General features: G+C 52.4%; 1 protein-coding gene across 1 annotated transcript in view; it reads right to left on the reverse strand.

The window, feature by feature from the left end:
• Window positions 1-22316, reverse strand: part of LOC140411352 (NACHT, LRR and PYD domains-containing protein 3-like) — a 34314-nt gene extending 11998 nt beyond the window's left edge. The window contains exons 1-2 of the mRNA XM_072500473.1: window positions 22301-22316; window positions 3273-5010 (exon numbers count right to left, since the gene is read on the reverse strand). Coding sequence (XP_072356574.1) covers window positions 3273-5010; window positions 22301-22316 — 1754 coding nt within the window. The remainder of the gene's footprint in view (window positions 1-3272; window positions 5011-22300) is intronic.
• Between the last annotated feature and the right edge of the window lie 4108 nt (window positions 22317-26424).

Genomic DNA, 26424 nt, shown 5'->3' on the forward strand with positions numbered 1-26424 from the left:
TGAACGTGGCCGGCAGCCGAGAGGAACGGATGTCGCCGGGGGTGGAGTGCGGTTACGGGCGAGCAAGTGAGACCCCGCTGAGTAGCAGTTGCCCATGACACATGTGTGGGCACCGCCCCATACCTCCCTCAACCCCCTCAACCCAACCCCCTCAACCCCCCGCCCGGCCCACTGTCTAATCATTCATGTCGTACTGTGTCGTACAGGACCTGTCGGAGATGGGGTCGCTCCATCCAGAGTCCCCTGCTTCAGCCAGTCCCAGTGCAGGAGCAGTTAGACAGCCAGGGACTACAATAGGGGATGTCGGCGGGCATCCAGCACCTGCAGGCGGAGAAGTCCAATCGCGTGCAAAAGCAGGGTTGGTGGCGGTCATGCATGCCACCCAGGCCGACACCGCACGGATGGCGTCTGCGGTGGAGGCATTGGTGCCGACGGTTTCGGCTGTGGATCAGGGGCATTCTGTGCAGGCAGTGGCCGAGGCTCAGGACAGGGCTGCCCTCTCGCATGTGCCAGAGCCACTTGGACATTGCAGCGGCGCTCCTCAACGTGGGCCAGTCACAGCAGGCCATGGCTGGGAATGCCGGCGGCATTGCCCAGGCGCTGCCCAACATTGCGCAGACAGAGAGGGAGGTGGCCCAGTGACTGGCTGATGTGGCACAATCGCAGCGTGATGTGGTGCAGTTCCAGATGGAGATGATCCACACCCTGTGCTCCATGGCCGTGAGTGTGCAGACCCTGGGCGAGACAAGAGCGGGCCTCCAGGCCAGAAAGGTAGACACCAGTAACGTTGGCAGAGGTGCAGGGCACAGTTGAGTTATAGGGGCTAGGGCACAGACTACATATATTTCTTCACAATAAACACCTGTTAACATGGTTAAATCCTGCCTCGGTGCTCTGTCTGATGGGTGTGTGTGCGGGCTGACACGGGGGGGGGGCACACTGTACTCCCCCCCCCCCCCCCCCCCCAACCCCACCTCCTAACCCCTGACCGTCCCCAGTACCCCCACCCCAGGGATTCAACGGGACTGTGTGATGGACTGGCCAGCTCGCATGCAGGGATCACCCAGGTGGAAGGTGCTACTGTGGGCATGAGTCAGACGTTGTCATACGATGTGGCGCACGGAGCTCATCGCAGAGCTGGCTGTCTTCATCCTCCCATCCCATGGACCACACCCGCTGTTACTGCCACCCCAGGGCCGTCGGCTCGTAGTGCCGCAGGTACATATAACGGAGGGGTGAGCAAGCGGGTGGGTCTGGGATGTGGTGTCGATGCCCATGGCCAGCAGCGCACCCCTCCCCCCTCCCCCCCCAGTCAATGGGCATCATTGTAGCACATTTTCGCATCGGTCTGTGGACTCCGGATGGGGGTCATCGGCCACGGCCGCAGCGGGTAACCCCTGTTGCCCAGGAGCCAACCCCTCAGCTGGGGGGGGACAGGGCCCCTCGAACATGTCAGGGACTGTCGAGTGTGCCAGGATGAAGTAATCGTGTACACTGCCCGGGTATCGGGCGCAGAGGTGCACAATGCGCAGCTGATGATCACAGACCAGCTGGACGTTCATTGAGTGGAACCCCTTTCGGTTTGTGTACATCGGCCTGTTATCCGCCGGTGCCCACAGGGTGACATGCATCCCATCTATCACCCTCTGGACCCAGGGCATCACGGCAATGGCAGCGAACCCCACTGCTCGAGCATCCGGTGGGGCTTGATCCACATGGAAATGGATGTATTGCTCCGCTAGGGCATATCAGGCATTCGTGACGGCATGGATGCACCTGTGCACCGAGGTCTGTGAGATCCTGGACAGGTCCCCACTCGGCGACTAGAAGGACCCCATTGTTCAAGATGACCGTCACCTTGACGGTCACCGGGAGAGGGTGCCCTCTCCCATACCCCCACGGTGCCAAGTGTGACATCATATGGGAAATGTGTCGCACTGTCTCTCTGCTCCTCCGGAGTCTCCAACGGCTTGCCCGGTCCGGCAGGTCTCCCAATGTCAGGTGCTGCAAGGCCTCATGCGGCACCTCCTCCTCCTCGGCCTGTTGGGTGGCCGGCCGTCCAGCCTGTGCGGCTGCCACCTGTCCCTCTGCAGCCCGGTCGTCTGCTGGCTGCTCTGCTGCTGCGCGCTCCGCTGCTGGCTGCTCCACTGTTGCAGCTTCCCCTTCCTCTCCGAGCAGCTCCTGCTCACATGGCCACCGCGCATCTCGCAGAGGTGCGACCATCAACACGGCAGCCACCATTGCTGGTTGAACGTCAAACGCCATCGTCCGCAGGGTGTGAAAGGCCAATATGTTAGCATGGCGCATACTCTCGTGCCCAACCTGGTTTTATGGTCGACATGGCATCCCCGGTTGGCAGTGCGGGCTCCGCCCATGCATGTACCTCCCCCACCCCATCGGTGTCCGGTAATTGGTTGGCACTGCCCTCACTGGGGGCTGCCATGGGTGTGGCCCTCGGTGGCAGGGTGTTTGGGGCCGGGGAGGGGAGAGGGGGGGCACTGTGTCAGGGGGTGGGGTGTGAGGTGGGTGTACCATGCGGCCAGTGTCACTGTGTAGAACCATGGGCCGACGTCGGTGGCAAGATGGCCACCGTAATGGCGGTTGGTGCCGGGGCAGCGCCTCACTCCTGTGGGGGGGGGCTCCCCAGCTGACCGGCCTGTTCTCCCCCCCCCCCCCCCCCACTCCAGCCAGGAGGACCAGTGTCCGGGCCGGCAGCCCGCAGTCACTCCGCTCCATTTCCTACCTCCTCTCTCTTGCTCAGCAGCCATGACGCCAGGTTCACGATTTTTGAAACCACAAGTGAAACACGGCGTCGGGAACTCGGCCCATTGGAGGCCCCGGAGAATAGGGTGTCAGGCCCGTTAATGATGTGCCTACTGTACATGTAACCCTGCTCGGCGAGCGACCCATTTACGCCATTTTTGGGATGCTGGAGCATCCCGATTTGGCATCAAACTGGCGCCTACCCTGATTTTGGCGTCGGAGGCTATTCTCCACTCAATTGCGTTTCGCGATTTCGGCAAGCAGCAGAATCCCATCCCAGGTACTTCCTGATCCAATGCAAATTGTAATCCTGACTGGCTCACAAAGATCCACTTTAGATTCTCCAGTCCTGGGAGAATTACTAACCCAATGTTCTTATTATCAATAATCCCCATGGGGAATGTGCTTTTCATTGGCTTAACTGAACAGTTTGTTCCCTTCATGACAGAGCAACAACACAATCAGTGATGGTTCTAAAATTGACCCAACAGAGACAAACAAAAAGTTACCGCAATGCTTGACATTTGTGCAGCACAGGTCCCACTCGCTGGAGTCCTTCAGACTGAATGAGGCATCTCTCTAAATCAAGGTGTTGTATTGTATCGCAGAGTCCAATGATTTGAGAGAGAACAACACAGTCAATCGGGGTCAGTCGCAATTCACTGAAGGTGAGTGTTTTCATAGATCCCACCGTGGACCGAGCCAGTGCTTTATTCTGAGATTCAAATAGGTAGTGGAATGTGTTCAGGAGGTTCCTTTTACCAGATTCACTCTCTGTGTTTCCGATCTGTCCTTCAACCTTCTCCTTCACCCAGTCAATCACCCGACAGGTTGTTTGATGAAGAAATGGACCCAGAAACTTCTCCAGGGGCCAAGCTGCCTGTGGGGAGGAGAGCCCAGCAACAAAACGGAGAAATATCTCAAATCGCCCATCTTCCTCGCTGTGGACTTCACTGAGGAGTTTCCCGATATTCCCAGGATCTGGAGTCAGGAATTGTGCGAGTGCAGCTGCAAACTCCTGGATGGTGAGGTGTGGGAATGTGTAAACCACACTCTGGACAGAATCATCTCTCTCCAAAAGTTCCATCAGGAACCCAGACAGGAACTGGGAAGGTTGCAGATTGTACTCGATTAAATCTCCATTTCTAAACACAATCTTCTTCTCGGAGACTCCTGCGAAGGCCATCTCACCAAGCTTCAGTAACACATCGCGGGGGCTTTCAATCTCCCGGCCATGGTTTTTCAGAATGTTGTAAATATAGTAGGAATATAGTTGGGTGATGGTCTTGGGAACTTGCTGCTGTTTCCTGTCTCTTTGTGTAAAGAAGGGACCCAGTGACAGACCGAGGATCCAGCAGTAGGAAGGGTTGTAGCACATGGTGTACAGGATCTCGTTCTCCTCCACATGTTTGAAAACAGCTGCTGCCACTGTCTGATCTTCAAAAAACTTGTTGAAATATTCCTTCCGTTCATCACCAACAAATCCCAGGATTTCTGCCCAAACACTGATCCCAGCCTTTTCCAATAAATGTAATTCAGTGGGGCGGCTGGTCACTAGCACTGAACATCCTGGGAGCAGCTTGTGCTGTATTAAACTGTACACAATGTCAGACACTTCACACCAGCATTCAGGATCTGTGCACATGGACTGAGGTTCTATATTTCTCCGAGTGTCAGCAAAATCAATCCTGTCATTAAATTCATCCAAACTATCGAATATAAACAGCAATCCCTCTGGGTTCTTCCAGAGCTCTCCCAGAACATTCCCAAAGTAAGGATACTGATCCAGTATCAGATTCCTCAGGTTTATTCTACAGTTAATACTGTTCAAATCCCGGAATTTGAAACTGAAAACAAATTGAAAGTGTGGGTATATTTTCCCCGTGGCCCAGTCATAAACAATCTTTTGTACCATTGTTGTTTTCCCAATTCCCGGGACTCCACTCACTGCGGCTGAACTCCCAGATTTGGATTTTTTCTGGAAAAAGCTGCTCTGGAACAATTGATCCGTTCGGATTTTCTCCAGTTCTCTCCGGAGATGTTTCTTTCTCCACTCTTCATGGTCTCGGCCTCTTGCCAGCAATTCATGTTCTACAAGTGTCCGATCTCGAACAGTAGAAATGATGGTCAGCTCAGCGTATCGATCAATCAGCTGGAAAATGTTAACCTTCTCCTTTATTAGGATAGTGTTCACTGTCAGTCTTTCAGTTTGTTTTCGGAGCGTTTCCTTGTGTTTCTGTTGAACATCTACAATTAGAACAGACAGAAAGTGTTTGTCATGTTGGTAAAAATAAATATATTAATACATATCAGGATCCTGCCAGGTGTGTTCGGGGTTTCACAGCGCATCAGGATCCTGCCAGGTGTGTACAGGGTTTCACAGTGTATCAGGATCCTGCCAGGTGTGTACGGAGATTCAGTGTATCAAGATCCTGCCAGGTGTGTACGGGGTTTCACAGTGTATGAGGAACCTGCCAGGTGTGTACAGGGTTTCATAGTGTATCAGGATCCTGCCAGGTGTGTACAGGGTTTCACAGTGTATCAGGATCCTGCCAGGTGTGTACAGGGTTTCACAGTGTATCAGGATCCTGCCAGGTGTGTACGGGGTTTCACAGTGTATCAGGATCCTGCCAGGTGTGTACGGGGTTTCACAGTGTATCAGGATCCTGCCAGGTGTGTACAGGGTTTCACAGTGTATCAGGATCCTGCCAGGTGTGTACAGGGTTTCACAGTGTATCAGGATCCTGCCAGGTGTGTACGGGGTTTCACAGTGTATCAGGATCCTGCCAGGTGTGTACGGGGTTTCACAGTGTATCAGGATCCTGCCAGGTGTGTACGGGGTTTCACAGTGTATCAGGAACCTGCCAGATGTGTACGGGGTTTCACAGTGTATCAGGATCCTGCCAGGTGTGTACGGGGTTCCACAGTGTATCAGGATCCTGCCAGATGTGTACAGGGTTTCACAGTGTATCAGGATCCTGCCAGGTGTGTACGGGGTTTCACAGTGTATCAGGATCCTGCCAGGTGTGTACAGGGTTTCACAGTGTATCAGGATCCTGCCAGGTGTGTACAGGGTTTCCCAGTCAATCAGGATCTTGCCAGGTGTGTACGGGGTTTCACAGTGTATCAGGATCCTGCCAGGTGTGTACAGGGTTTCACAGTGTATCAGGATCCTGCCAGGTGTGTACGGGGTTTCACAGTGTATCAGGATCCTGCCAGGTGTGTTCAGGGTTTCACAGTGTATCAGGATCCTGCCAGGTGTGTACGGGGTTTCAGTGTATCAGGATCCTGCCAGGTGTGTACAGGGTTTCACAGTGTGTCAGGATCCTGCCATGTGTGTACAGGGTTTCAGTGTATCAGGATCCTGCCAGGTGTGTACGGGGTTTCACAGTGCATCAGGATCCTGCCAGGTGTGTACAGGGTTTCACAGTGTATCAGGATCCTGCCAGGTGTGTACAGGGTTTCACAGTGTATCAGGATCCTGCCAGGTGTGTACAGGGTTTCACAGTGTATCAGGATCCTGCCAGGTGTGTACAGGGTTTCCCAGTCAATCAGGATCTTGCCAGGTGTGTACGGGGTTTCACAGTGTATCAGGATCCTGCCAGGTGTGTACAGGGTTTCACAGTGTATCAGGATCCTGCCAGGTGTGTACGGGGTTTCACAGTGTATCAGGATCCTGCCAGGTGTGTACAGGGTTTCACAGTGTATCAGGATCCTGCCAGGTGTGTACATGGTTTCTCAGGGTATCAGGATCCTGCCAGGTGTGTACAGGGTTTCACAGTGTATCAGGATCCTGCCAGGTGTGCACGGAGTTTCAGTGTATCAGGATCCTGCCAGGTGTGTACGGGGTTTCAGTGTATCAGGATCCTGCCAGGTGTGTACAGGGTTTCACAGTGTACCAGGATCCTGCCAGGTGTGTACGGGGTTTCACAGTGTATCAGGATCCTGCCAGGTGTGTACAGGGTTTCACAGTGTATCAGCATCCTGCCAGGTGTGTACGGGGTTTCACAGTGTATCAGGATACTGCCAGGTGTGTACAGGGTTTCACAGTTATCAGGATCCTGCCAGCTGTGTACAGGGTTTCACAGTGTATCAGGATCCTGCCAGGTGTGTACAGGGTTTCACAGTGTATCTGGATCCTGCCAGATGTGTTGGGGGTTTCACAGTGTATCAGGATCCTGCCAGGTGTGTACAGGGTTTCACAGTTATCAGGATCCTGCCAGGTGTGTACGGGGTTTCACAGTGTATCAGGATCCTGCCAGGTGTGTACAGGGTTTCACAGTGTATCAGGATCCTGCCAGGTGTGTACGGGGTTTCACAGTGTATCAGGATCCTGCCAGGTGTGTTGGGGGTTTCACAGTGTATCAGGATCCTGCCAGGTGTGTACAGGGTTTCACAGTGTATCAGGATCCTGCCAGGTGTGTACGGGGTTTCAGTGTATCAGGATCTTGCCTGGTGTGTACAGGGTTTCACAGTGTATCAGGATCCTGCCAGGTGTGTACGGGGTTTCACAGTGTATCAGGATCCTGCCAGGTGTGTACAGGGTTTCACAGTGTATCAGGATCCTGCCAGGTGTGTACGGGGATTCAGTGTATCAGGATCCTGCCAGGTGTCTACGGGGTTCCACAGTCTATCAGGATCTTGCCAGGTGTGTACAGGGTTTCACAGTGTATCAGGATCCTGCCAGGTGTGTATGGGGTTTCACAGTGTATCAGGATCCTCCCAGGTGTGTACAGGGTTTCACAGTGTATCAGGATCCTGCCAGGTGTGTACCGGGTTTCACAGTGTGTCAGGATCCTGCCAGGTGTGTACGGGGTTTCACAGTGTATCAGGATCCTGCCAGGTGTGTACCGGGTTTCACAGTCTATCAGGATCTTGCCAGGTGTGTACAGGGTTTCACAGTGTATCAGGATCCTGCCAGGTGTGTACAGGGTTTCACAGTGTATCAGGATCCTGCCAGGTGTGTCCGGGGTATCACAGTGTATCAGGATCCTGCCAGGTGTGTACAGGGTTTCACAGTGTGTCATGATCCTGCCAGGTGTGTACGGGGTTTCACAGAGTATCAGGATCTTGCCAGGTGTGTACAGGGTTTCACAGTGCCTCAGGATCCTGCCAGGTGTGCACGGAGTTTCAGTGTATCAGGATCCTGCCAGGTGTGTACGAGGTTTCAGTGTATCAGGATCCTGCCAGGTGTGTACGGGGTTTCACAGTGTATCAGGATCCTGCCAGGTGTGTACGGGGTTTCACAGTGTATCAGGATCTTGCCAGGTGTGTACGAGGTTTCAGTGTATCAGGATCCTGCCAGGTGTGTACAGGGTTTCACAGTATCTCAGGATCCTGCCAGGTGTGTACGAGGTTTCAGTGTATCAGGATCCTGCCAGGTGTGTACGGGGTTTCACAGTGTATCAGGATCCTGCCAGGTGTGTACGGGGTTTCACAGTGTATCAGGATCTTGCCAGGTGTGTACAGGGTTTCACAGTATCTCAGGATCCTGCCAGGTGTGCACGGAGTTTCAGTGTATCAGGATCCTGCCAGGTGTGTACAGGGTTTCACAGTCTATCAGGATCCTGCCAGGTGTGTACGGGGTTTCACAGTGTATCAGGATCCTGCCAGGTGTGTACGGGGTTTCACAGTGTATCAGGATCCTGCCAGGTGTGTACAGGGTTTCACAGTGTATCTGGATCCTGCCAGGTGTGTACAGGGTTTCACAGTGTATCAGGATCCTGCCAGGTGTGTACAGGGTTTCACAGTGTATCAGGATCCTGCCAGGTGTGTACAGGGTTTCACAGTGTATCAGGATCCTGCCAGGTGTGTACAGGGTTTCCCAGTCAATCAGGATCTTGCCAGGTGTGTACGGGGTTTCACAGTGTATCAGGATCCTGCCAGGTGTGTACAGGGTTTCACAGTGTATCAGGATCCTGCCAGGTGTGTACGGGGTTTCACAGTGTATCAGGATCCTGCCAGGTGTGTACAGGGTTTCCCAGTCAATCATGATCTTGCCAGGTGTGTACGGGGTTTCACAGTGTATCAGGATCCTGCCAGGTGTGTACAGGGTTTCACAGTGTATCAGGATCCTGCCAGGTGTGTACGGGGTTTCACAGTGTATCAGGATCCTGCCAGGTGTGTTCAGGGTTTCACAGTGTATCAGGATCCTGCCAGGTGTGTACGGGGTTTCAGTGTATCAGGATCCTGCCAGGTGTGTACAGGGTTTCACAGTGTGTCAGGATCCTGCCATGTGTGTACAGGGTTTCAGTGTATCAGGATCCTGCCAGGTGTGTACGGGGTTTCACAGTGCATCAGGATCCTGCCAGGTGTGTACAGGGTTTCACAGTGTATCAGGATCCTGCCAGGTGTGTACAGGGTTTCACAGTGTATCAGGATCCTGCCAGGTGTGTACAGGGTTTCACAGTGTATCAGGATCCTGCCAGGTGTGTACAGGGTTTCACAGTCTATCAGGATCCTGCCAGGTGTGTACGGGGTTTCACAGTGTATCAGGATCCTGCCAGGTGTGTACGGGGTTTCACAGTGTATCAGGATCCTGCCAGGTGTGTACAGGGTTTCACAGTGTATCTGGATCCTGCCAGGTGTGTACAGGGTTTCACAGTGTATCAGGATCCTGCCAGGTGTGTACAGGGTTTCACAGTGTATCAGGATCCTGCCAGGTGTGTACAGGGTTTCACAGTGTATCAGGATCCTGCCAGGTGTGTACAGGGTTTCCCAGTCAATCAGGATCTTGCCAGGTGTGTACGGGGTTTCACAGTGTATCAGGATCCTGCCAGGTGTGTACAGGGTTTCACAGTGTATCAGGATCCTGCCAGGTGTGTACGGGGTTTCACAGTGTATCAGGATCCTGCCAGGTGTGTACAGGGTTTCCCAGTCAATCAGGATCTTGCCAGGTGTGTACGGGGTTTCACAGTGTATCAGGATCCTGCCAGGTGTGTACAGGGTTTCACAGTGTATCAGGATCCTGCCAGGTGTGTACGGGGTTTCACAGTGTATCAGGATCCTGCCAGGTGTGTTCAGGGTTTCACAGTGTATCAGGATCCTGCCAGGTGTGTACGGGGTTTCAGTGTATCAGGATCCTGCCAGGTGTGTACAGGGTTTCACAGTGTGTCAGGATCCTGCCATGTGTGTACAGGGTTTCAGTGTATCAGGATCCTGCCAGGTGTGTACGGGGTTTCACAGTGCATCAGGATCCTGCCAGGTGTGTACAGGGTTTCACAGTGTATCAGGATCCTGCCAGGTGTGTACAGGGTTTCACAGTGTATCAGGATCCTGCCAGGTGTGTACAGGGTTTCACAGTGTATCAGGATCCTGCCAGGTGTGTACAGGGTTTCCCAGTCAATCAGGATCTTGCCAGGTGTGTACGGGGTTTCACAGTGTATCAGGATCCTGCCAGGTGTGTACAGGGTTTCACAGTGTATCAGGATCCTGCCAGGTGTGTACGGGGTTTCACAGTGTATCAGGATCCTGCCAGGTGTGTACAGGGTTTCACAGTGTATCAGGATCCTGCCAGGTGTGTACGGGGTTTCAGTGTATCAGGATCCTGCCAGGTGTGTACAGGGTTTCACAGTGTGTCAGGATCCTGCCATGTGTGTACAGGGTTTCAGTGTATCAGGATCCTGCCAGGTGTGTACGGGGTTTCACAGTGCATCAGGATCCTGCCAGGTGTGTACAGGGTTTCACAGTGTATCAGGATCCTGCCAGGTGTGTACAGGGTTTCACAGTGTATCAGGATCCCGCCAGGTGTGTACAGGATTTCACAGTGTATCAGGATCCTGCCAGGTGTGTACAGGGTTTCACAGTGTATCAGGATCCTGCCAGGTGTGTACAGAGTTTCACAATGTATCTGGATCCTGCCAGGTGTGTACAGGGTTTCACAGTTATCAGGATCCTGCCAGGTGTGTACAGGGTTTCACAGTGTATCAGGATCCTGTCAGGTGTGTACAGGGTTTCACAGTGTATCAGGATCCTGCCAGGTGTGTACGGGGTTTCAGTGTATCAGGATCCTGCCAGGTGTGTACAGGGTTTCATAGTGTATCAGGATCCTGCCAGGTGTGTACAGGGTTTCGCAGTGTATCAGGATCCTGCCAGGTGTGTACGGGGTTTCACAGTGTATCAGGATCCTGCCAGGTGTGTACAGGGTTTCACAGTGTATCAGGATCCTGCCAGGTGTGTACGGGGTTTCAGTGTATCAGGATCCTGCCAGGTGTGTACAGGGTTTCACAGTGTGTCAGGATCCTGCCATGTGTGTACAGGGTTTCAGTGTATCAGGATCCTGCCAGGTGTGTACGGGGTTTCACAGGGTATCAGGATCCTGCCAGGTGTGTACAGGGTTTCACAGTGTATCAGGATCCTGCCAGGTGTGCACGGAGTTTCAGTGTATCAGGATCCTGCCAGGTGTGTACGGGGTTTCAGTGTATCAGGATCCTGCCAGGTGTGTACAGGGTTTCACAGTGTACCAGGATCCTGCCAGGTGTGTACGGGGTTTCACAGTGTATCAGGATCCTGCCAGGTGTGTACAGGGTTTCACAGTGTATCAGCATCCTGCCAGGTGTGTACGGGGTTTCACAGTGTATCAGGATACTGCCAGGTGTGTACAGGGTTTCACAGTTATCAGGATCCTGCCAGCTGTGTACAGGGTTTCACAGTGTATCAGGATCCTGCCAGGTGTGTACAGGGTTTCACAGTGTATCTGGATCCTGCCAGATGTGTTGGGGGTTTCACAGTGTATCAGGATCCTGCCAGGTGTGTACAGGGTTTCACAGTTATCAGGATCCTGCCAGGTGTGTACGGGGTTTCACAGTGTATCAGGATCCTGCCAGGTGTGTACAGGGTTTCACAGTGTATCAGGATCCTGCCAGGTGTGTACGGGGTTTCACAGTGTATCAGGATCCTGCCAGGTGTGTTGGGGGTTTCACAGTGTATCAGGATCCTGCCAGGTGTGTACAGGGTTTCACAGTGTATCAGGATCCTGCCAGGTGTGTACGGGGTTTCAGTGTATCAGGATCTTGCCTGGTGTGTACAGGGTTTCACAGTGTATCAGGATCCTGCCAGGTGTGTACGGGGTTTCACAGTGTATCAGGATCCTGCCAGGTGTGTACAGGGTTTCACAGTGTATCAGGATCCTGCCAGGTGTGTACGGGGATTCAGTGTATCAGGATCCTGCCAGGTGTCTACGGGGTTCCACAGTCTATCAGGATCTTGCCAGGTGTGTACAGGGTTTCACAGTGTATCAGGATCCTGCCAGGTGTGTATGGGGTTTCACAGTGTATCAGGATCCTCCCAGGTGTGTACAGGGTTTCACAGTGTATCAGGATCCTGCCAGGTGTGTACCGGGTTTCACAGTGTGTCAGGATCCTGCCAGGTGTGTACGGGGTTTCACAGTGTATCAGGATCCTGCCAGGTGTGTACCGGGTTTCACAGTCTATCAGGATCTTGCCAGGTGTGTACAGGGTTTCACAGTGTATCAGGATCCTGCCAGGTGTGTACAGGGTTTCACAGTGTATCAGGATCCTGCCAGGTGTGTCCGGGGTATCACAGTGTATCAGGATCCTGCCAGGTGTGTACAGGGTTTCACAGTGTGTCATGATCCTGCCAGGTGTGTACGGGGTTTCACAGAGTATCAGGATCTTGCCAGGTGTGTACAGGGTTTCACAGTGCCTCAGGATCCTGCCAGGTGTGCACGGAGTTTCAGTGTATCAGGATCCTGCCAGGTGTGTACGAGGTTTCAGTGTATCAGGATCCTGCCAGGTGTGTACGGGGTTTCACAGTGTATCAGGATCCTGCCAGGTGTGTACAGGGTTTCACAGTGTATCAGGATCTTGCCAGGTGTGTACGAGGTTTCAGTGTATCAGGATCCTGCCAGGTGTGTACAGGGTTTCACAGTATCTCAGGATCCTGCCAGGTGTGTACGAGGTTTCAGTGTATCAGGATCCTGCCAGGTGTGTACGGGGTTTCACAGTGTATCAGGATCCTGCCAGGTGTGTACGGGGTTTCACAGTGTATCAGGATCTTGCCAGGTGTGTACAGGGTTTCACAGTATCTCAGGATCCTGCCAGGTGTGCACGGAGTTTCAGTGTATCAGGATCCTGCCAGGTGTGTACAGGGTTTCACAGTCTATCAGGATCCTGCCAGGTGTGTACGGGGTTTCACAGTGTATCAGGATCCTGCCAGGTGTGTACGGGGTTTCACAGTGTATCAGGATCCTGCCAGGTGTGTACAGGGTTTCACAGTGTATCTGGATCCTGCCAGGTGTGTACAGGGTTTCACAGTGTATCAGGATCCTGCCAGGTGTGTACAGGGTTTCACAGTGTATCAGGATCCTGCCAGGTGTGTACAGGGTTTCCCAGTCAATCAGGATCTTGCCAGGTGTGTACGGGGTTTCACAGTGTATCAGGATCCTGCCAGGTGTGTACAGGGTTTCACAGTGTATCAGGATCCTGCCAGGTGTGTACGGGGTTTCACAGTGTATCAGGATCCTGCCAGGTGTGTACAGGGTTTCACAGTGTATCAGGATCCTGCCAGGTGTGTACGGGGTTTCAGTGTATCAGGATCCTGCCAGGTGTGTACGGGGTTTCAGTGTATCAGGATCCTGCCAGGTGTGTACAGGGTTTCACAGTGTATCAGGATCCTGCCAGGTGTGTACAGGGTTTCACAGTGTGTCAGGATCCTGCCATGTGTGTACAGGGTTTCAGTGTATCAGGATCCTGCCAGGTGTGTACGGGGTTTCACAGTGCATCAGGATCCTGCCAGGTGTGTACAGGGTTTCACAGTGTATCAGGATCCTGCCAGGTGTGTACAGGGTTTCAGTGTATCAGGATCCTGCCAGGTGTGTACGGGGTTTCACAGTGCATCAGGATCCTGCCAGGTGTGTGCAGGGTTTCACAGTGTATCAGGATCCTGCCAGGTGTGTACAGGGTTTCACAGTGTGTCAGGGTCCTGCCAGGTGTGTACGGGGTTTCACAGTGTATCAGGATCCTGCCAGGTGTGTACCGGGTTTCACAGTCTATCAGGATCTTGCCAGGTGTATACAGGGTTTCACAGTGTATCAGGATCCTGCCAGGTGTGTACAGGGTTTCACAGTGTATCAGGATCCTGCCAGGTGTGTCCGGGGTATCACAGTGTATCAGGATCCTGCCAGGTGTGTACAGGGTTTCACAGTGTGTCATGATCCTGCCAGGTGTGTACGGGGTTTCACAGAGTATCAGGATCTTGCCAGGTGTGTACAGGGTTTCACAGTGCCTCAGGATCCTGCCAGGTGTGCACGGAGTTTCAGTGTATCAGGATCCTGCCAGGTGTGTACGAGGTTTCAGTGTATCAGGATCCTGCCAGGTGTGTACGGGGTTTCACAGTGTATCAGGATCCTGCCAGGTGTGTACGGGGTTTCACAGTGTATCAGGATCTTGCCAGGTGTGTACGAGGTTTCAGTGTATCAGGATCCTGCCAGGTGTGTACAGGGTTTCACAGTATCTCAGGATCCTGCCAGGTGTGTACGAGGTTTCAGTGTATCAGGATCCTGCCAGGTGTGTACGGGGTTTCACAGTGTATCAGGATCCTGCCAGGTGTGTACGGGGTTTCACAGTGTATCAGGATCTTGCCAGGTGTGTACAGGGTTTCACAGTATCTCAGGATCCTGCCAGGTGTGCACGGAGTTTCAGTGTATCAGGATCCTGCCAGGTGTGTACAGGGTTTCACAGTCTATCAGGATCCTGCCAGGTGTGTACGGGGTTTCACAGTGTATCAGGATCCTGCCAGGTGTGTACGGGGTTTCACAGTGTATCAGGATCCTGCCAGGTGTGTACAGGGTTTCACAGTGTATCTGGATCCTGCCAGGTGTGTACAGGGTTTCACAGTGTATCAGGATCCTGCCAGGTGTGTACAGGGTTTCACAGTGTATCAGGATCCTGCCAGGTGTGTACAGGGTTTCACAGTGTATCAGGATCCTGCCAGGTGTGTACAGGGTTTCCCAGTCAATCAGGATCTTGCCAGGTGTGTACGGGGTTTCACAGTGTATCAGGATCCTGCCAGGTGTGTACAGGGTTTCACAGTGTATCAGGATCCTGCCAGGTGTGTACGGGGTTTCACAGTGTATCAGGATCCTGCCAGGTGTGTACAGGGTTTCACAGTGTATCAGGATCCTGCCAGGTGTGTACGGGGTTTCAGTGTATCAGGATCCTGCCAGGTGTGTACGGGGTTTCAGTGTATCAGGATCCTGCCAGGTGTGTACAGGGTTTCACAGTGTATCAGGATCCTTCCAGGTGTGTACAGGGTTTCACAGTGTGTCAGGATCCTGCCATGTGTGTACAGGGTTTCAGTGTATCAGGATCCTGCCAGGTGTGTACGGGGTTTCACAGTGCATCAGGATCCTGCCAGGTGTGTACAGGGTTTCACAGTGTATCAGGATCCTGCCAGGTGTGTACAGGGTTTCACAGTGTATCAGGATCCCGCCAGGTGTGTACAGGATTTCACAGTGTATCAGGATACTGCCAGGTGTGTACGGGGTTTCACAGTGTATCAGGATCCTGCCAGGTGTGTACAGAGTTTCACAGTGTATCTGGATCCTGCCAGGTGTGTACAGGGTTTCACAGTTATCAGGATCCTGCCAGGTGTGTACAGGGTTTCACAGTGTATCAGGATCCTGTCAGGTGTGTACAGGGTTTCACAGTGTATCAGGATCCTGCCAGGTGTGTACGGGGTTTCAGTGTATCAGGATCCTGCCAGGTGTGTACAGGGTTTCATAGTGTATCAGGATCCTGCCAGGTGTGTACAGGGTTTCGCAGTGTATCAGGATCCTGCCAGGTGTGTACGGGGTTTCACAGTGTATCAGGATCCTGCCAGGTGTGTACAGGGTTTCACAGTGTATCAGGATCCTGCCAGGTGTGTACGGGGTTTCAGTGTATCAGGATCCTGCCAGGTGTGTACAGGGTTTCACAGTGTGTCAGGATCCTGCCATGTGTGTACAGGGTTTCAGTGTATCAGGATCCTGCCAGGTGTGTACGGGGTTTCACAGGGTATCAGGATCCTGCCAGGTGTGTACAGGGTTTCACAGTGTATCAGGATCCTGCCAGGTGTGCACGGAGTTTCAGTGTATCAGGATCCTGCCAGTTGTGTACGGGGTTTCAGTGTATCAGGATCCTGCCAGGTGTGTACAGGGTTTCACAGTGTACCAGGATCCTGCCAGGTGTGACCGGGGTTTCACAGTGTATCAGGATCCTGCCAGGTGTGTACAGGGTTTCACAGTGTATCAGCATCCTGCCAGGTGTGTACGGGGTTTCACAGTGTATCAGGATCCTGCCAGGTGTGTACAGGGTTTCACAGTTATCAGGATCCTGCCAGCTGTGTACAGGGTTTCACAGTGTATCAGGATCCTGCCAGGTGTGTACAGGGTTTCACAGTGTATCTGGATCCTGCCAGATGTGTTGGGGGTTTCACAGTGTATCAGGATCCTGCCAGGTGTGTACAGGGTTTCACAGTTATCAGGATCCTGCCAGGTGTGTACGGGGTTTCACAGTGTATCAGGATCCTGCCAGGTGTGTACAGGGTTTCACAGTTATCAGGATCCTGTCAGGTGTGTACAGGGTTTCACAGTGTATCAGGATCCTGCCAGGTGTGTACGGGGTTTCACAGTGTATCAGGATCCTGCCAGGTGTGTTGGGGGTTTCACAGTGTATCAGGATCCTGCCAGGTGTGTACGGGGTTTCAGTGTATCAGGATCTTGCCTGGTGTGTACAGGGTTTCACAGTGTATCAGGATTCTGTCAGGTGTGTACGGGGTTTCACAGTGTATCAGGATCCTGCCAGGTGTGTACAGGGTTTCACAGTGTATCAGGATCCTGCCAGGTGTGTACGGGGATTCAGTGTATCAGGATCCTGCCAGGTGTCTACGGGGTTCCACAGTCTATCAGGATCTTGCCAGGTGTGTACAGGGTTTCACAGTGTATCAGGATCCTGCCAGGTGTGTATGGGGTTTCACAGTGTATCAGGATCCTCCCAGGTGTGTACAGGGTTTCACAGTGTATCAGGATCCTGCCAGGTGTGTACCGGGTTTCACAGTGTGTCAGGATCCTGCCAGGTGTGTACGGGGTTTCACAGTGTATCAGGATCCTGCCAGGTGTGTACCGGGTTTCACAGTCTATCAGGATCTTGCCAGGTGTGTACAGGGTTTCACAGTGTATCAGGATCCTGCCAGGTGTGTACAGGGTTTCACAGTGTATCAGGATCCTGCCAGGTGTGTACGGGGTATCACAGTGTATCAGGATCCTGCCAGGTGTGTACAGGGTTTCACAGTGTGTCATGATCCTGCCAGGTGTGTACGGGGTTTCACAGAGTATCAGGATCTTGCCAGGTGTGTACAGGGTTTCACAGTGTCTCAGGATCCTGCCAGGTGTGCACGGAGTTTCAGTGTATCAGGATCCTGCCAGGTGTGTACGAGGTTTCAGTGTATCAGGATCCTGCCAGGTGTGTACGGGGTTTCACAGTGTATCAGGATCCTGCCAGGTGTGTACGGGGTTTCACAGTGTATCAGGATCTTGCCAGTTGTGTACAGGGTTTCACAGTATCTCAGGATCCTGCCAGGTGTGTACGAGGTTTCAGTGTATCAGGATCCTGCCAGGTGTGTACGGGGTTTCACAGTGTATCAGGATCCTGCCAGGTGTGTACGGGGTTTCACAGTGTATCAGGATCTTGCCAGGTGTGTACAGGGTTTCACAGTATCTCAGGATCCTGCCAGGTGTGCACGGAGTTTCAGTGTATCAGGATCCTGCCAGGTGTGTACAGGGTTTCACAGTCTATCAGGATCCTGCCAGGTGTGTACGGGGTTTCACAGTGTATCAGGATCCTGCCAGGTGTGTACGGGGTTTCACAGTGTATCAGGATCCTGCCAGGTGTGTACAGGGTTTCACAGTGTATCTGGATCCTGCCAGGTGTGTACAGGGTTTCACAGTGTATCAGGATCCAGATGTGTGCAACACCACAAGTGATAGCTGCCGGAAATAATTACTTCGAATTAGTTTGCAGTTTACATATGGGTATGAGTCAAATAATCAAATGATGTCAACCCAATATCGTTATGTGCTGAATTCTGGGACATCCGTTCATCACGTGACTTAGTCTAAACATCATACTCAAACCTGACAATAGAGAAAAAAACATCTGACCCTTAAGCCAGCGATGCAAGATGTTGAGGTTGAAACCAAGACGGTTTAAAAACCGGTGAAGAACCCCGCGCGAGTTTTGGGCGGCCGGAGCTGAGGCGTCGAGCCCGGGGTGCGCGGCAGTTGGAGCGTCGGGGGCAGAGCTGAACCGAACACGAGGCAGTAGAGGCAGCAGGCCCGAATCCAGGACGCAATGTAGAAGGGATGTTGCACATCAGGTGGCTCCCGCTTTAAAAAAAATATTTTTAATGAGTCTGAAGTCCGGAAGTTGTTTTTGATTTTTTTTTAAATATAAAGAGATTGAAGAAATAAAAATAAAAATAGTAAGTCGTTAAAGGATGTGAAAAGCAGCTGTGAAGAAGGGAGGAAACGCAGGTCCGCCGTCGACGAATAAGAGGACCAGCAAAAGTGCTGAGAAGATGGCGGATGCCGGACCGCATGGTGGGGCCTCACTGCTTACGGTGGAGACAATGAAGTCATTGGTGGAGGAGGCAGGTGAGGGTAGCTGTGGCAATGACATCGGCCGAGGTGAGAGAGCAAGGTGAAAAGATAAAGGAAGTGGAGGAGGCCATGTCGCAGCACAGCGACCAGCTCACCTCGATGGGGGACAAGCCCCGGAGGGTGGTGGAGGTCAACAGAGGGCTCCGAGCAAAGCTCGAGGACTTGGAAACCGCTCGAGGCGGCACAATCTGAAAATTGTGGGCTTGCCCGAAGGGACAGAGGGCTCGAGGCCAACAGAGTACTTTGCCAAGATTGCTGGCGGAGTTGATGGGGGAGGGCGAGGACCCCACCCGGTATGAGCTGGACTGAGCTCATCGGTCGTTAAGGCTGAAACCCAAAATAAATGAGCCACCAAGAGCAGTAATTATCTGCTTCTATAAACAGCACGTGAAGAAGAGAGTGTTAAGCTGGCTGAAGCAGAAGCGGGAGGTGCAGTGGGCTGGTGCTGGAGTTCGGATATACCAGGACTTGACGGTGGAGTTGGCGAAGAGACGAGCGGCGTTCGGCCGAATAAAGGCGACACTGTACAAGGGGGTGCAATTTAGTATGGTATACCCGGCGAAGCTGAGAGTGACGGACAACACCAAGGATTTTTATTTCGAAACGGTGGAGGCGGCTGAGGCGTTCGTGGAGGCAGAAGGCTTGGGACAGAAGTGAGGAGTGGAGCTGGAAGAGAGATCGTGTACTGTGATTGGAGAGCTGGAAAATGTATAGATGCTATAACTGATAGAAATGGACTATTCTAGTCAGATATAAGAGGATTAAATGAGAACTCATTAAGTGCGACTACAGCTGGAGACACATTAAGGGCTAATCCAGATCATACACTTTAGTTTTCTTTCATTAAAACTAGACTTTAACATTTGCAGACTTGCTAGAGAATCCAAGGCCAGTGAGTGACGTCAACTGGCCCAAAAGACACACAGATAGCTACTTTCCCAAGCCTGGACAGTCCCGTTTCCATAGTAATACACAGTCTAAGGTCATAATGCCCTGAAGGTGATGCAGGTGTCGATAAATCGGAAAATTGGCAAGCGATAGTATGAGAAATTCACACCGACTTATTTAAAAAAAAAAAAAATTTTATTCAAGGTTTTCATAAAATATCAATAACAAAATGAGAAAGAAAGAAGAACCCAACAGGGTTAAGTACAAAACACAATCTAAAAAAGCAACCCCCCAAACCCCTCCCCCAGTACATAAATAATAAATTAACATTAACACCCCAACTTAAGACAACACGTGTATACAATCCCTCAGACCCTTCCAGTGTAAATAACATAAACAAAAATAAAGTAAACCCCCCCTCCCCTGCTGCTGCCATTGACCAATGCCTATCGTTCTGCCAGAAAGTCTAAGAACGGTTGCCACCGCCGACTTATTTAAATACATATCTCTCTCAAAATTGACAGACAGAAACTTTGGCTGAATTGACAGAATTATAAATCAGTTGAAGCCAATCACAGAGTTCAAGGAAGGCAAAACTTTAAGATAATGAACTTCTTAAAAATCACATGTCAGGATGTAGCCATGTAAAATGGCTGCGTTCCGATTAATCTGGCCAAAACCCAGTTTAAAATGGCTAACCCGAAAGACTGCTGGGAAAAGCAGCCAAGAAAACACAAGCAAGCAGCTGCAGACAGTTTTGCATATTCAGCTCTGGGAACGTAGCCCAGATCGATACTCAGGGCTATCAACAGCCCATCAACCCAGGTATTCGCAGTTGCATTCAGGACTGTTTGCAGCCAATCTATTCAGCCATCCACAGTTTAATCGGCTATCCCCGGGAACAATTGCAACATATTAGCAATTGAATACCGGGCCAGACCTGTCGGCGCCTGCAGTGGCCGAAACAAAGAAAGGTGAGCGACCACCCCCCGATCGAGGAATCGCCTCACCATTGGACACATCGACCCCAGAGATTGGGGACAGAATCCAATCACTTGGGACTCAGGGTCAAGGGCCGCCCCGGGAGGCGGGAAGCCCCTGGGCCCTATAAAAGTGAGGGGCCAAGTTCAGATCTCTCTCTCTCTCCTCTTCGCCTGCTCGAGACCTTCGCAAGACCAGCAACCGGCAGCAGTAAGTTTGAATCCAGCGATCGCTATCCGGTAGAGACACCTAGCCACCGACCTGTAGCAGCCTTTTGAATCCCGCGGGCCAGATCTGATTGGACAAGCCATTCGTTTCCCTGACCTGGTGGGCTCTTCCTAAGTTAAGTATTGGCAAGTAGTGATAGGTTTATTATATAGAAAGTAGTATTAGGGTATTAATATTGCTTGTTGTATATAATAAATGACCGTTGTTTTAATCCTTACTAAGCGGTGTGCTGTGTTATTAATCATAACCTGAACTTGAACCACGTGGCGGTATCATAAAGATACCTGGCGACTCGTGAGCAAAGGTGACGTAATCAGAGCAAATAGACTAAGGTTAAAAAGAGCAACAGGATGGAAAAATTCATTCTGGAATCAATCTAACTTCATTCTGAAACTTATGTCTTTGCTGCTTGCTTCTGCCAAATCGCCATTTTTCTTTTGTTTAAATCAATCCTGTGTACTGTATATCATGATTTGAAGAATTACTGAAGTGTATTTTAGAACTCGGCAGCTGTATTTGCTGGAAACAATCAATCTGACCTAAGTTTGTATTGTAACAAAGAATTTACCAATAGACACTAGAGGCTGACAAATAAAGTTTCTAATAACTTGGCCAAAAAAATACAGTCTGGAATCTCTGTTATTTGGGAACTAAGAAGGGATAATGCATATACAGGGTTCCGAATAGACACAGAAATCCATCAACAACTTTCTTTTCATTGACCTGTATTGTAATTTACTTGACTTCACATTGTTACAGAGTTTAATTTTTTGTTTGGTTTGATTGGCATTCTTTGTTGCGACGGGTATATGTTATTTTCGTGAATTGTATGGGTTGGATTGTTTTTTTTTCTTCTGGGACTAGGTGGGAGGGGGCGGTATGCCTTGGAGGGGGGGCACACACGCTAGCTAACTAAAGTCGGCTAGCAAACGGAGGTGAGGGGAGAGGAGGGCTGCAGATATTGGAACCTGGTTGGCAGGTTTTGACGGGCCTACGAGGTGAGCAAGGCGGCGGGGGGGAGGGATCGTTACTGGGAGAAGTCTTTCCGAGAGGAAGTGCAGGGGAGGATTCTGGGAGGGGGTTCGATGTTAATAATGGATAGGGGTGTGGTGGTATGTATTAAGGGTAATACGGTACACCATGAATGCCGAGGAGCCATTGGAGGACAGATGCTGGATCCCGATTGGATCCGCCGCCTACTGGGCTCCACACAGATAGGCGGCGTATAAGAACCTGGGTTAATCCCCGCAGCTGCATTCTGTGACTGCGCTGCTGGGGAACGAGTCTGCTCAATAAAGCCTCGATTGAAGTTCTTTACGTCTCGCCTCGTGTGTGATCGATGGTGCTACAATTTATTAAGCAGACCTAAAAAGGAATATGGAACTCCGGATCGCCCCGGAGTGCCTGCGAATCGGCCCCCAAGCAGCTAACGCAACATCGGCGTTTAAGCACTGGCTGGCGTGCTTTGAGGGATACCTCCGAACGGCCCCCGGCAGACCAACAGAAGACCAGAAGATGCAGGTCCTGCATTCCAGGGTGAGTCCCGAAATCTACTCACTCATCGAGGACGCGGAAGAATTCCCAGCGGCGCTCAACTTGCTGAAGGAGATCTACATTAAGCCCGTCAACCAGGTCTACGCACGCTACCAGCTCGCGATGAGACGACAAATCCCCGGGGAATCGCTAGACGATTTCTTCAATGCTCTAACGATCCTGGGACAAAACTGCAACTGCCCAGCGGTTACGGCGAACGAACATACGGACCTCCTGATCAGAGACACTTACGTAGCATGTTTGGCATCGTCGCAAATTCGCCAGAGACTTTTAGAGAAAGACTCTCTCGGACTCACAGAGGTACGGGCCCTTTCAGCCTCCCTCGACGTCGCCTCCCAAAACGCCCGCGCCTATGCCCCCGACCGCGCTGCAGCCCCTTGGGCTCCGTGGACCCCTGCCGCGACCGACCCCCCGGCAACCCCCACCCCTCCGCAAGCGTGCGCAGCGAGAATCCCAGACCATCCAGGGGGCGGCCCCGCTGCTACTTTTGCGGGTAGCCAAAACACCCCCGCCAGCGCTGCCCGGTCCACTCGGCCACCTGCAAAAGCTGCGGTAAAAAGGGGCACTACGCAGCGGTGTGCCAGTCCCATGGGGTCGTCGCTATCTCCGGGGAACAAATGGGACCATGGGCTCAACCCCCCCCAGCGACCCACGGGCGCCACCATTTTGGACGCCGGACACCACGAGGGGGGGGGGACGGGCGGCGCCATCTTCCTACCCACGGGCCGCGTGCGATCCATGGGAGCGGCCATTTTGTCCACCCCCGGCCGCGTGCGACTCATGGGAGCGGCCATTTTGTCCACCCCCGACCGCGTGCGATCCATGGACGCCGCCATCTTGGCTGACAGGCAAGGACCCCAGTGTGGACGGCTCCACACTGCCTGAAGACAACGATCTGATACACCAACCACGTTTGGCATCGGTGACCCTCGACCAGTCGCGGCCCCGGACGCTCCAGACGACAACGACAAAGGTGCTGGTGAACGGGCACGAGACGCCGTGTTTGATCGACTCGGGGAGCACGGAGAGTTTTATTTCCGCCCTATGTGGCGTACCCAGACGGCCGACAGGACACGGTCTCTCTGCGGGACCTGGCGCCCGCCGGAGCTCCCCCCCCCCCCCAACACAAATCACCTCCCCCTCACTCCCGCCGGTGCACCCCACTGCCACCCCCTTCCCGGGGGATCAGTTCTCCTCCCAGGCCCATCCAGGGGTAAGGAAACAGAGGGGGACAGCGCGATGCTCCCAGAGTCGACCGGACCCGAGCCAGCACCACCACCACCACCCGGGCTGAGATGATCAGAAAGGGCGACCAGAACACCATCTCGACTCATCGAATCGACTTAAGATGTATATAATTCAGTGGCCCATTGGGCATTGTTGTAAATAGTTAACGCTGCAAATCGGGTAAAAGGTGAATAATTCGGTGGCCCAGTAAAAGCGGCATGATTGTATATAGTTCAATGGTTAAGGTACCGACCCTGTAAACCCCTACCACCCACCACCCCGCCGGATTCTTTTTTAACAAGGGGAGAATGTGGTGGTATGTATTAGGGGTAATACGGTACACCATGAATGCCGAGGAGCCATTGGAGGACAGATGCTGGGTCCCGATTGGATCCGCCGCCTACTGGGCTCCACCCAGATAGGCGGGGTACAAGAACCTGGGTTAATCCCCGCAGCTGCATTCTGTGACTGAGCTGCCGGGGAACGAGTCTGAACAAGTCTGCTCAATAAAGCCTCGATTGAAGTTCTTTACGTCTCGCCTCGTGTGTGATCGATGGTGCTTCAAGGGGCAGGTCAGGCTCATGGGGCAGGGCCCGGTGGTCTGATGATGGTGGATAAGATGGGGGGGGGGGATGGAGAGGTGCTCAGTTAGGATAGTCACGTGGAACGTGAAGGGGTTAGGAGGTCCAGTCAAGAGTGCTTGCGCATCTTAAAAGTTTGAAGGCCGATGTAGCAATGCTGCAGGAGACTCACCTGAGGGTGAAAGACCAGGTGAGACTTAAAAAGGGCTGGGTTAGCCAGGTGTTTCACTCTGGATTTGACGGAAGGGCTCGAGGGGCAGCAGTAATGGTCAGCAAAAGGGTACGGTTCCAGTTGGAGAAGGTGGTTGCAAATCAGGGGTGCAGGTATGTGATTGTGACAGCGGCACTGGAGAGGAGGCCAGTGATAAGTGTATGTGGTCCCAATTGGGACGATGTGGGATTCGAGAAGAAGGCGCGTGGGGCCATCCCCGACTTGGACTCACTCAAACTGATAGTGGGGGGGGGGACTGGAACTTGGTGCAGGAGCCACGTTTGGACAGATCACGGCCACGCTTGCTGGTCCTGTCAGGGGGAGGGCGAAGGCGTTGGCTGGGCTAATGGGAGGGGTGGACCCGTGGAGCTTTCTGCACCTGAGGGAGCAGGAGTACTTGTTTTTCTCGGCGGTCCATAAGGTGTACTCGCGTATATACGTTTTTGTGGTGGGGAAGGCTTTGCTGGCTGGGTTTAAGGGGTCGGAGTACTCGGCAATTGCAATATCAGATCATGCTCCGCATTGGGTGGATATGGTACTGGAGAAGGGGGTAGTACAGAGTCCGGGGTGGAAATTAGATGTGGGACTGTTGGGGGATCGAGGGTTCTGTGATAAAATTGAATAAGTAATTGAGGAATATGTAGGTTTCAAACTGCGCGGGTGAGGTGTCGAAGGCAGTTGTCTGGGAGGCTCTAAAAGGTTGGTGGTGAGGGATGAGGTGATCTTGTTTAAGGCTAGGGTGGACAAAGAGGAGAGGTTGGAGCGGCAGAGGGTAATAGATGAGATGCTGGAGGTAGACAGGAGTAATGCCGAAGATGGGGACCCAGCGAAGTTGGAAAGGAGGAAATAACTACAGGCGAGCTTTGACCGACTATCTACCAGGAAGGCGGTGCGCCAACTGAGGCGAGCAAGGGGTGCAGTTTACGTGCATGGAGAGAAGGCGGGCATATGTTAGTGGGTCAGCTACAGAGGGAGGCGGCTGCAAGGGAAATTGTTCAGGTGTGGGACAGGGCAGGGAAGTTGGTGGTGGCTCCGGATCAGATTAACAAGGTCTTTGAGGAATTCTATGAGAGGCTGTACAGGTCAGAGCCACCTGGGGGAGACCTGGAGATGCAGGAATATCCAGATGGGCTGGAGTACCGAAGGTTTGGAGAGGGGGACAGGGCTACATTAGAAAGGGTAATAATGGAGCAGGAGATAAAAGATGCGATTGGCAGGATGCAGTCGGGGAAGGTGGCAGGACTGGATGGGTTTCCGGTGGAATATGATTAAAAAATCAAGGATAAGCTGGCACCACTGATGGTGGGCATGTTTGAGGAGGCGATAGGGAAGGGGGTGTTACCACAAACTTTGGGGTGGCATTGATTTCCCTGTTGCTTAAAAAAGATAAGGATCTGACGGAATGTGGGTCGTATAGGGCCATATCACATTTAAACGTGGAGGCAAAGGTATTGGCGAAGGTACTGGCAGGTAGGCTGGAGGAGTGCCTCCTGAAGGTGATACGTGAAGATCAGACAGGGTTTGTGAGATGGAGGCAGCTCTTTTCTAAGGTTAGGAGGGTATTGAACGTGGCTATGGCACCAGCAGAGGGGAAGGAAACAGAGGTAGTTGTGGCATTGGATGCCGAGAAAGTGTTTGACCGGGTAGAATGGGAGTACTTGTTGGCAGTTCTGGAACGGTTTGGGATTAGTCCACAATTTGTGTAAAGCTAATGTATAAGGAGCCGAGGGCGAGTGTCCGCACAAATAACATCAGCTCGAGATACTTTTTTCTCCACCATGGGACTAGGCAGGGATGTCCAATGTCCCCCCTGCTGTTTGCACTCGCGATTGAGCCGTTGGCCATCGCATTAAGAAGTTTGGGGGTATGGAAAGGGATAGTGCAGGGGAGGGAGGGGGGTGCAGAGCATAGGGCGTCCTTATATGCCGATGACTTGTTATACATGTTGGAACCGAGTCAATAGTGGGGTATGTTAGAGCTGCTTTTGGTGTTTGGGTCTTCCTCGGGGTACAAATTAAATCTCGGCAACAGTGAGTATTTTGTGGTGTCTCGGCTGCGGGTGGGGACAGGAATGTGGGGGCTGCCATTCTGGAGGGCAGGGACTCACTTTAGATATCTGGGGGTGCAGGTTGCTCGGGATTGGGGGGTGCTCCGTAGGGACAACATTTCTAGTTTGGTGCAGAGAGTGAAAGCTGATCTGGCAAGGTGGAATGGTCTCCCTCTGTCGCTGGCGGGTCGGGTACAGGCGGTTAAAATGAACGTGTTGCCGCGATTTCAGTTTATTTTCCAATGCCTGCCGATTTTCCTGCCAAAGGCATTTTTTAAAAGAGATTGAA

This window comes from Scyliorhinus torazame, chromosome 4 (genome assembly GCF_047496885.1).
Source record: "Scyliorhinus torazame isolate Kashiwa2021f chromosome 4, sScyTor2.1, whole genome shotgun sequence".
In the NCBI taxonomy this organism is placed as follows: domain Eukaryota; kingdom Metazoa; phylum Chordata; class Chondrichthyes; order Carcharhiniformes; family Scyliorhinidae; genus Scyliorhinus; species Scyliorhinus torazame.